This window comes from Neophocaena asiaeorientalis, unplaced genomic scaffold, assembly GCF_003031525.2.
Source record: "Neophocaena asiaeorientalis asiaeorientalis breed wild unplaced genomic scaffold, Neophocaena_asiaeorientalis_V1.1 scaffold150, whole genome shotgun sequence".
Lineage (NCBI taxonomy): Eukaryota > Metazoa > Chordata > Mammalia > Artiodactyla > Phocoenidae > Neophocaena > Neophocaena asiaeorientalis.
Window position 1 is genome coordinate 6,723,503 of NW_020176571.1, and position 11,098 is coordinate 6,734,600.

Sequence of the window (11,098 nt, forward strand, 5' to 3'; positions counted from 1 at the left end):
TGGCTTTTTTTTTCCAGGTTTGGGGGGTTTTATTATTTTTTTTTTTTTTTTTTTTTTTTTTTTTGGCTGAGTTGGGCTTTGGTCGCTGCGCGCAGGCTTCCTCTAGTTGCGGTGAGCGAGGGCTACTCTTCGTTGCTGTGCGCGTGCTTCTCACTGCAGTGGCTTCTCTTGTTGCGGAGCTCAGGCTCTAGGTGTGTGGGCTTCAGTGGCTGTGGCGTGTGGGCTTCAGTAGTTGTGGTGCACGGGCTTAGCTGCTCCGCGGCATGTGGGATCCTCCCAGACCAGGGCTTGAACCTGTGTTCCCTGCATTGGCAGGAGGATTCTTAACCACTGCGCCACCAGGGAAGTCCCGGTTTGGCAGGTCTTGATCAGAAGCTGGGCAAGGAAGGGGTCTATACTGGTTGCATTGAGGACGAGAATTGAGGCTTAGAGCAGGGAGGTGAAGATGCATTTGAATGAGAGAACCTCAAATTCCCATCAAGGGAAAACTAGTCCCACAGATTGCTGGGCTCCAACCCAGATTCAGGCCTAATAATTACTCTGGGGTAGGGTGGGATAATTTAAATTTCTAGCAAATTTCTAGCTGATGCTGTTAGTTTGTGGACCACTTTGAGAACAACTGGCCTTAAAGTGCTTGCTAAAATCCTAGCCTGCAGCTAGGACGTAGAGGGGAGAATCTTAAACAAGTTCTTTAGGTGAGTTTTATGCATACTGAGGTGTAAGAACCATTGGTCTTGATTATCCCAACCAGATATGTTCTGATACTAAAAGTGGAAAAATTAGACCAAAAGATATGTGAGCCTGGAGAGAGTAGAATGATTAGGAAAGAAGGGGGGGATCAGGTCTGTTTTGCTAACTTCACTTGTTTTTGTTTAATCTTTCAGGCGCAATTCAATGCTTATTGTCAACCTGTTGGCCATCACTGGTGGCTGCCTTATGGGGTTCTGCAAAATAGCGGAGTCATTTGAAATGCTGATCCTGGGCCGACTGGTTATTGGCCTCTTCTGTGGACTCTGCACAGGATTCGTGCCCATGTACATTGGAGAGATATCGCCCACTGCCCTGCGGGGGGCCTTTGGCACTCTCAACCAGCTGGGCATCGTTATTGGGATTCTGGTGGCCCAGGTACTCTAGAACTTACTGAGTGTTAGTTTCACAACTCATTAAATGAATTTACATAGAGAAGACAGTCAAGAGAATGTCTGCACAGAGAACTGTATTCAGTACCCTATGATAAACCATGATGGGAAAGAATATATATTTCTTTAAATATATATATATATATGCATAACCGAATCACTGTGCTGTACAGCGGTAATTAACACAACACTGTAAATCAACTCTACTTCAATTGAAAAAAAGGACGTCTGGCACACATTCAACTGTATATGTTTCAGACATTAATTAATATTACTATAAGTTCACAGACGGCTAAGGAAGCAGGCAGGGTAGAAAAAGTAGAAGAGACTATCTTTTCCCGTGATGAAAGAACAGATGATCTTCTGAACATTTTTTTTTTAATCAACCTGTAGCCTGTACAGTATGGAATTTATAGTACTGTCTTTGTCTGGTTTCTAGATCTTTGGTCTAAAAATCATCTTGGGGACTAAAGAGCTCTGGCCGCTGCTCTTGGGCTTCACCATCATCCCAGCCATTCTCCAATGTGCTGCCCTTCCATTTTGCCCTGAAAGTCCTAGATTCTTGCTCATTAACAGAAAGGAAGAGGAGAGCGCTAAGGAGAGTGAGTGCCCTTCATGCCTTCACTGTAGGAACCTTAAGCTTGTGGCTTGTTTTAGGATGAGGACATTGGATCTGGTTTTCGTCATCTCCTTTCCCTGTCTGATTATGCTTAAGTCAGAAACTTGCAGCCCCTGAAGGATGGGGTGAGAAGGCGAGTTAAAGCCAGATGCTGATTGAGCCGCCAGATGCAGGGCTCATCTGGGCGGCTTCTTCCCATCCGTCTCATGGGGAAAAAGAATTCGGGACAGCGCCTTATCATTAACCTTTCCTCTTCATGCTTTTCACCAGTTCTCCAGCGATTGTGGGGCACCCAGGATGTGGCTCAGGACATCCAGGAGATGAAAGATGAGAGTATAAGGATGGCACAGGAAAAAAAAGTCACTGTGGTGGAGCTCTTCCGAGCCCCCAGCTACCGACAGCCCATCCTCATCTCCATCATGCTCCAGCTCTCTCAGCAGCTCTCGGGGATCAACGCTGTGAGTGCCCACTTGTCTGTCAAACGTGTCCTACAATATTCCACTTAAAACACCTGACTAGAGGTGAATAGCATTGGTTGCTCACCTTCTTTTATACCCAGGGGCCCCTCACAATGCTTGCCACAGAGCAGCCTCTCAAAACATTCTCTTTACCCAGGTTTCCATTTCGTTTTTTTTTAATTTTTTCATTTTTATTTGTTTATTTTTAAATTGTTTTGGTTGGATCTTAGTTCCCCAACCAGGGATCAAACCCATGCCCCTTGTAGTGGAAGCACGGAGCCCTAACCACTGGACTGCCAGGGAATTCCTATTTCTTAAAATTATCTATAGTACATGTTTTCCATGTGGAAAGATGAGAGAATCAACTAAAAGTTTGTCACCCTTAGCCTTGGAACTTATAGTTAACGTTTGTCCTCTTCCAGATTTTTTTTTTTAATATATAGAGTATCACAATTTGTCAGTTTTTATTAATCCTCTTTCTTTGACCACTCATTTTAAAAATGTTCAGTCCTCTTTAACTCTGATCTGTCTTATTACATGATGTTATCAGTGATAACGTAAGCCATATAATCAAAGCAGATCTGAGAGTTGATATACCTTGGGTTTTTTCCCAGGACTGTACAATTTAAAATCAGTGTAAAGCCCTGGGGAGCAATTAGGAGGTATGTGGGCACACAGGCAACCTCAGAGTGAGCTGGGCTTGTCACTGTCTATATCTTTTACAACTTAGAAGAGTGACTATGATAGTTAAGTGTGAGGCAAAATGCGAGCTAGCAGTGGGCAGGTAGCCATTGTGTTCTATGCAAAAATCAGCTTCTGCTCCTGAGTTTTGGTTGTGGGCAGAGAGGGTATTCCTATGCCTATCCTTTTGCAGATAAAATATTTGGATATGAAGAACACCCACCCCTGTCCCCCTTCTAAGTACTGGTTCACGCCCTGAGGGTTTCCCATCGTAATGTGATCAGTGTGATCAAATCGTTTTGTGACAAAGCGTTTTGCAAAACACGTGATAACTCAAAATACAAAGTTTGTCCTTAGCCTTTTCTCCCTAACGCACCACAAGGATACTCGTGTTTGAAATCGCAGTGCATCTCCTGAGGACTTAGAGGCTGTCATATCAGACCTTGGGAGGAAAGATAGTTTGAAAAAGCCTCTCAGGTGGTTTTGATGGATCTCAATCTCCAATATCCACATTTGAAAAACCACTGTAATTCAAATATACTCTCAAGACTTTCCAGAACAGCGAGGCTGGGACTAGAGTGAGGTGTCCAGATACAAGACGTGTCCTGAGAAGGACCGCCTTCTTCAATTCTATACCCCAGGCGCCTGCTTGCCTCCCCCCGAGTCGAAGCCCTGCAAAACAGGATCAGAAAAAGACCATCCTTGGAAAGTTACAAATGATAGATGAGTGCTCTGCTGGTAGGACCTACCCATCGCCCAGCCCCTGTCCCCGCCCTTTCAGGAAATGGTGTGTGAAAGAAAGTCAGTTTTCCAACCTACCTTTGAACAAAGGATGTTTTCTAATTTCCCTTAAAGGCAGAGGGGGTAAGAGGCTGGATAGTGTTTACCCAGCAGAGTAAACTGCCTTTAGGTAAGATGATGTGGCCTAGCTCCATGGCACCAGGCAGCAAGATTTTACTGTAAGAAGTTTGCTTGAGATGAGTATATAACGTGTTAGGTTGTTGACATGTGAGCTTTTATATAAGGAAGAGAATTGGCATAGCTATTCATCTCTGGTTTTAACTGTTCGAACGTCTTTCCTCACAAGCTTTATATTATTAAATATTCTTCGATTTTTTTTTTTTTTTTTAATTCCATGCTTCTCTCCTAGAGCAGCAGTTTTCAATGAGGATGACACCCCATATCTCAGTTTCCAAGAGCTCAGCCTGAATCTTATTTTGGAAAATATACATAGTTTCTATCTTAGGTTGTAGGGATTTGAAGACTTGTTTCTGGAGACGGTCACTCCCATTGTCGAAGCACATGTTCATCAAAAAGTCTGATGAATACTGGCTGCTACGAGGGCAGGTACTCTGGGTGAAATCATAAACCCCTAAACCAAACCTGAGGGACTGAGCCATCTAGATCCTGTTCCCTTGTTATCCTGAGGTCTGAGACCAGTGTTCTGACATCTCTTTAGCTGTGGTAGTTGCAGCAGCCCTACGTATTAGCACAGTGTTGAACAAATAATAAAAATAGTATACATTAAATTGTATTCAATTAAAAGAATAGCTGGTGTTAGTTTGTAAAACACTTGCAAAGACCCAGTCCCCGGAATTCCAGCCCAAGTTCTGCTTCTAAATCACAATCAGGCTGAGGTTACTCTTCGGTTTCTTCACTATCAAGTGGAGACATCAATGCCTGTCTTTGTTGGTCGGGGTGGGAGTTGGAGTAAGTCTATTGGAAAAGTGTCATTGAAAAACTTAAAGGGACTTAAGCCTTTATATGTAAGTTACTAAAGTAAACTTAAGGAAGAGGCTAAATGGAGCAGTAAGAAGAAGCATAGTTAGAAGGAAAAAAAAAGTGGAAGTAAGTAGCTAGAATTGAAGACGACTGAAGAAAATAGATATAAGATAACAGAAGACCATTCGTTTGTGGAAAAGATACCGTGACTGAACAAAACCCCTGGGAAGTAGTCCTTAACTTCTGGGACTTTTCTGAGTTGATTTTTTTTGGAGGGTTCCATGTAACTGCTATGCACAATTGTATTTCACAGTTGCATCTTTTGTTCCCTGTTAGGTGTTCTATTACTCGACAGGAATCTTCAAAGATGCAGGTGTCAAGGAGCCGATCTACGCCACTATTGGTGCAGGCGTGGTTAACACCATCTTCACCGTGGTTTCTGTAAGTCGGATGTTTTGATCATTGTTGAGGTGGGAGAAGAATTCTTGCTACACACGTTCAAGGATGGGTTGCATGTCCTTCCACACCCCCCTTCCGTCATTTAGTTAAACCTTTTTCCGTTTAATTCCTTTTGGGGGAAAAGGGCTATTGAATGATGGGTAAGACAGTCTTCACTCTTCAAACACATAGGGAATGGATGGGCAAGAGGAAGTATAGAGGGGATTCTGTCGGGTGCTTTTAACTTGACGCTGGAAGAGAGCAAGTGTAACTATATCAGGTAGCCTGCTGTTGGTCAGGCAGGTTCCAGAGCTCATAGAGTTGTTTTCATGAAAGGGAATGCACATATTTCTTTTTTATTCTTTTAGGTGTTCCTGGTAGAAAAGGCAGGGAGGAGGACGCTACACCTGATAGGCCTCGGAGGGATGGCTTTTTGTTCCGTCCTCATGACGATTTCTTTGTTATTAAAGGTGAGTCTTCTTTGCGAAGGAAGGGGCGGGGGAAGGGGGTGGTGCGGAAAGGTGAGGGGGTGGGTAGTTGAGGTTTGGAGATCATACAAATGACATTTGGGAGAGGCAACATGCCCAGAGTTTTAAGACAAGTGGATTATCAGAGATAGATAATTAAATTGCTATAATCCCTATATCTATATACCATATAGTTTGTAAAATACATTATCTCATTTAATTCTTAAAGAAATCTTGAGGTCATTATTCCCCTTTTACAGCTGATAAGATGGTCTCAGTGCAGAATGACATTTGTGATCACACTGCTAGGTTTCAAAGGCCCGAGGCTTCTAGGACTTCCCTGGCGGTCCAGTGGTTAAGACCCTGCACTCTCCGTGCAGGGGGCACGGGTTCAATCCCTGGTGGGGGAACTAAGATACCGCATGCCATATGGTGAGGCCAAAACAAAAAAAGAAGAAAGAAACAAGGACCTAAGGCTTCTAGGTCCAGTAACTCCTTTATACCACGGGACGGAAGGAACTTTTCATTATTAGTCAGTGCTCATCTCTGGGAAGCTGGATGCTGCCTGGGGCATGCTGTCTCTAATACTAACTTTCCTTTGTTCCTTTCTCGTAGGATAATTATGGTTGGATCAGCTTTATCTGTATTGCGGCCATCTTGCTGTTCGTGGCCTTCTTTGAAATTGGCCCAGGCCCCATTCCCTGGTTTATTGTGGCTGAACTCTTTGGCCAGGGACCCCGCCCGGCTGCCATGGCAGTGGCTGGTTGTTCCAACTGGACCTCCAACTTTTTGGTCGGACTGCTCTTCCCCTCAGCTGCAGTAAGTAACTTAAAACTCACCCAGCCCATCTTGAAACCAGCTAATACATAGTTCTGCCTAGAAACAGAATGGTAATAATAAGGCTTAGGATTCCAAACCAATATTTAAAATCCATCATTTGGCTTAGCATTAATGGCTTTATGATGTTAATGATGAGGTAGGTCCTATTATAAGATGGCCTAGAGCTGATTTGTTAAGTAAAGGAACCAGCAGTGGACATCTAGAATGCATTCCCAGTTCCCATGAGTCTTTCAGAAACCCAGATCTTAAAACTCATAATCAGAAGGCCTAAAATAACTCAATAGGTATTTGGAAACAGCTAACTTCAATGACTAGGAAAAGGAATGACAAAAAATTGCAGAGAAATATAGTAAGCTACCAATGAAATCATAAACAAGTCTCTGAAGAAACCTTACTGTCTTCATGAAGTCTGGAAGGGTTATGGCTTCAGGCCCATTGGAAATAACGATTGCGAGGGAAACTGGAGTTTATCAGTGACCAGATTTTGACACTGACTCTCCTTGTTTTATGTCCTTTCCCTAGTTCTATTTAGGAGCCTACGTTTTCATTATCTTCACGGGTTTCCTTGTTATCTTCTGGGTCTTCACCTTCTTCAAAGTCCCTGAGACTCGTGGCAGGACTTTTGAGGAAATTACACGAGCATTTGAAGGGCAGTTGCCGGCGGGTAACCGAGATGAGAAAGGTCCCATCGTGGAGATGAACAGCATCCAGCCCACGAAGGACACCAACGTCTAAGCAGTGCCTCCTTCCCACCTCCCTCCTGTCATGAAAAAGCAACCTCTCCCTAAGCAAGGGAGAGACCTCATCAGGTTGTAACCCAGGACTGTTTCTGAATGCTGCTACTCAATTCTTTTCTCATCCCACACACCCTTGGGCGCTCAGAGGATCCCAATGCTGGGGTTAGTTGTTATCTTCAAAGGCTTTTAAAATTTTCATTTCTTGGACATTCTCTTCCGTTCAGGAGAGACCAAGGGAACCTGCCTTCATTTCAGGAGGGATTGGCTGCTTGGCATATGACAACTCTGCCAGCTCCTGCTCCCTTAGGCTCTACTCTTGCCTCTCGAGGGCATTTAGGGGACTGGGCATGGGGTTGCAGTTCCTCCGACCTCAACTTACCAGGAAGCAGATACACGTAAGAATGTGGAGGGCAGAGAGGGATTCCATAAGACCGTCTTCCTCACTTCCATGCGGCTCTGCAGAGCAAACTAACTTGAGTTTTATTTATTTGATCTTCTGGTTTTATTGCATAAATATTTATTTTTGTAAGTACAAAGTAATTTTACCAAATAATGAAAGCATAAGGAAATTGAGGTTAGAGGGAGGTGCTTAAAGAGGTTATAGGGCGGAAGATTTAATACCGGAGAGGTTAGGGTGCAATAAGAAAGGACAAATTCAGGGAGAAATGTGATGCATTGTTGGAGGGTGTATGACGTGGTGTGTGAGGTTTGCACGTTGCCTCTTAACAATTTCTGTCCTTCAGGTGAAAACTCAAATTTCTCAGAAAAGTCACGTGCCTGTATGAAGAAGCTATTAGTTTCCTTTGGAACTTTTTCCTTTGTTTAAGATTATATGTAGTATTACTTGAAATCTAGGATTATCACTAAGATGGGCATTGTAGTTAATGGTAGTTGATGGGTTCTAATTTTGGATGGAGTCCAGAGAAGGGATGATTATTTCTAGAAATCCTCTCTCCCCTCACTGGACCAAACGGCTTCTTTGTAGTGAACTCACTTTTTTTTTTTAATACTCCTATCATCTGGTGGGAGAGCCTTCCAAATGAACAAGCCAAAATATTGGTTCTTGGTAGAGGTTCGTTATTTCTTCAGTTTGTTCTTTAGAAGATTTTAGATGTTGATTTTTATTTTGTTTTAAGCCATAGCTTTAAAAGAATTCAGAGATGTGCATAGCTACCTTGGAATTTGTAACCTCAGCTCTGGGAGAGGATTTTTCCAGAACGATTATTATCCAGTTGAAGTATGTTACATTAGGGTCATCTCATGCTCGTTTATGTCTGTTACCATGTCAAGTTACCCTTGTTACCATGTTACCATAGTATTATGTCAAGTGTCCTTCCAGGGACTTGAACTTTCCCACAGACCACACTTGACAGTATGCGTGGATGTGCAGTGGAGCCCACGCTTGAGCGTGAGTGGATGTGCATTGTCACCTTGCTCTGGGTGGAAGTAGTTTATGGGTAACTTGTTTCCTCTGTGTTCCTAAGGCCCCCTTTTGGATAGAATGTCGATAGCGCTGCCTCTGCTGGGTGGAATTTGAATCTATGTACGGTTTTCTTTCAAACTTTAGAGTTCAGTCTTATCTGGCTGCCTTTCCTTTTTGGAGAGGAAGGGGAGAACTCCCTAAATTTTGAGACTGAGAGTGGAGGACTCACTCCATGCTCCGGGACTCGGTGCCTCTGGGGGGTGCTGGAGGGGAGTCACAGGGGAGAGGGAGGCATTCCTTGAAGGCAGTAAGAAACAAACTGAAGCTTCTAACTCTGGGGTGGTTCGGAGAGTTAGGTGAGATGGAGGGGTTTACACTTGCCAGAGGCCACGAACACCTCCACGCCCATCCAGTTACCCAGTATTTTTAGAAATGGAGATTGGGCCCTTCTTCCCTTTTTCATATGTTGCTTGATCTCCCTCTCCCTCTTTGGTGCTTACATATTTCAGGCCCTTTAGCCAAACCCTTGCCTGTTGCCAGGATTTTGGTTCTAAGTTCTCACCATTCCCTCTGGTCCTTGAGCCTTTGGATAAAAACTCACAGAGCCGTGGGGTGGGGCTTTGCTGGAACGGCTGAGTTTCCTCTACCTGCACCTCCACGCTGGCCCCTCGGAATCAGTGGCTTGGCAGTCACGCAGTGTGGAGGTCTTCCCATTTCTCAGTGACCAGATTGTGAATAATTTCCAAACGGATTTTCTATTATTGTTACTATGGTTCTTTGTTTTGAAATAAAAATTCTGAATGTATATATAACATCACAGGCTTGGCTTTTTTGTTTTGTTTTGGTCCTTCCTGTGACAACAAAATCAGCTTTAATCCCAATGTGGCCACCCAGTACCCGTTGTAACCTTAAGTAGGTTTCTTGTATGAGAGTCTCGTACAAATGAAAATAGCAATACTTGCTTATTATGCAGATGAAATGGAAAAGCCTTAGCGCATTGCCTTGCATACTTAATAAATTATGTTGCTTGCTTTCCCCAGTGAGAATGCTTCTGATTTTTCTCTTATGCTCCTACCTAGTTCCTTTCTCCTCCAGTCTTCGATCTCTAAAATTCATCCTACACTGATGTCAGGGCATCCATATGACATATACATATACATTTAAATCACTGTCCTGCTTAAACATTCTTCAGTAGCTTCCCGTCGACTACAGGAAAAACAGTCCCCTGGCTTAACAACCCTTCCAGGGGCAAGGTCCCTGCTACCTTTCATTTCGATTCACCATTTCTTTCTTTTTTTGTTTAATTTTTATTTTATATTGGAGTATTGTTGATTACCAATGTTGTGTTAGTTTCAGGTGTACAGCAAAGTGATTCAGTTATACATATGTATTCTATATATATATATATATATATATATCCCCATTCTTTTTCAGATTCTTTTGCCATATAGGTTATTGCAGAATATTGAGTAGAGTTCCTTGTGCTCAACGGTAGGTCCTTGTTTTATATACAGTAGTGTATGTATGTTCATCCCAAGCTCCTCATTTGTCCCCCTCCCCACCACCTTTCCCCTTTGGTAACCATAAATTTGTTTTCAAAGTCTGTGAGTCTGTTTCTGTTTTGTAAATCAGAGTGCTATGAGTTATAAAAAAATAAAGATAATTAGTTACAAATAAATAACTAGAAAACAGAAAATAACGCCTCATACCCACTACAGGCACTCCACACCTCCATGCTTTCCTTTCATGTAGTTCTGACACTCCCTTCCCTAGTTTCCATTCATTTACTACAGATATTTCTACTAGCCCAGGCAGGAGCTCCATAAAGGCTTCTTTACCCCCAACATAGTCTTTATACTGTGGTACTCTGTGTGTTAGAGGGGATGAAAGGATGAAACACCCTGGCTATCCTGAAAGAGCCCCAGTGACTGCACCGTATTCTCCAAAACTGTGGTTGCCTTAGCTCCCTTTTAACACCTTTGCTTCCTTATAATTCATTCTTCACACGACCAGAGTGATCTTTTAAAATCAGATCATGTCACTCGCTGCCCAAAGCCTTCCAATTCCACTTAAAATAGTATCCAGGGGATGCTATCTAGAGGCATGCAGAATGGCCCAGCGTTTGATGTACGTCCTAGACTGTCCTACAACAGCCTCTAACAAAACTAGGCCATCTGGAACCCCAAAACCTACATATAGTGTGTGCCCAGGCTGACTTTGAGGGGCTCGTGCTGTGAGACCTAAACTTTTTTATAAGCTTGTCTAAAATGAAAAAGCATGTCGGGGGCTTCCCTTGTGGTGCAGTGGTTGAGAATCCGCCTGCCAGTGCAGGGGACACGGGTTCGAGCCCTGGTCCGGGAAGATCCCGCATGCCGCGGAACAGCTACGCCTGTGTGCCACAACTACTGAAGCCCGCATGCCACAACTACTGAAGGCTGTGCCCCTAGAGCCTGTGCTCTGCAACGGGAGAGACCACTGCAATGAGAAGCCCGCGCACCACTACAAGGAGTAGCCCCCACTCGCCACAACTAGAGAAAAAGCCCCTACGCAGCCATAAATAAATTAATTAACTAA

At 43.5% G+C, this 11,098-nt stretch overlaps 1 protein-coding gene across 1 annotated transcript in view; it reads left to right on the forward strand.

The window, feature by feature from the left end:
• SLC2A3 (solute carrier family 2 member 3) overlaps positions 1 to 9,564 on the forward strand; it is a 10,510-nt gene extending 946 nt beyond the window's left edge. The window contains exons 3-9 of the mRNA XM_024733530.1: positions 885 to 1,125; positions 1,579 to 1,741; positions 2,029 to 2,216; positions 4,956 to 5,060; positions 5,426 to 5,527; positions 6,140 to 6,343; positions 6,887 to 9,564. Of these exons, the coding sequence (XP_024589298.1) occupies positions 885 to 1,125; positions 1,579 to 1,741; positions 2,029 to 2,216; positions 4,956 to 5,060; positions 5,426 to 5,527; positions 6,140 to 6,343; positions 6,887 to 7,099 (1,216 nt within the window). The 3' untranslated portion in view covers positions 7,100 to 9,564. The remainder of the gene's footprint in view (positions 1 to 884; positions 1,126 to 1,578; positions 1,742 to 2,028; positions 2,217 to 4,955; positions 5,061 to 5,425; positions 5,528 to 6,139; positions 6,344 to 6,886) is intronic.
• The last annotated feature ends 1,534 nt before the right edge of the window (positions 9,565 to 11,098 follow it).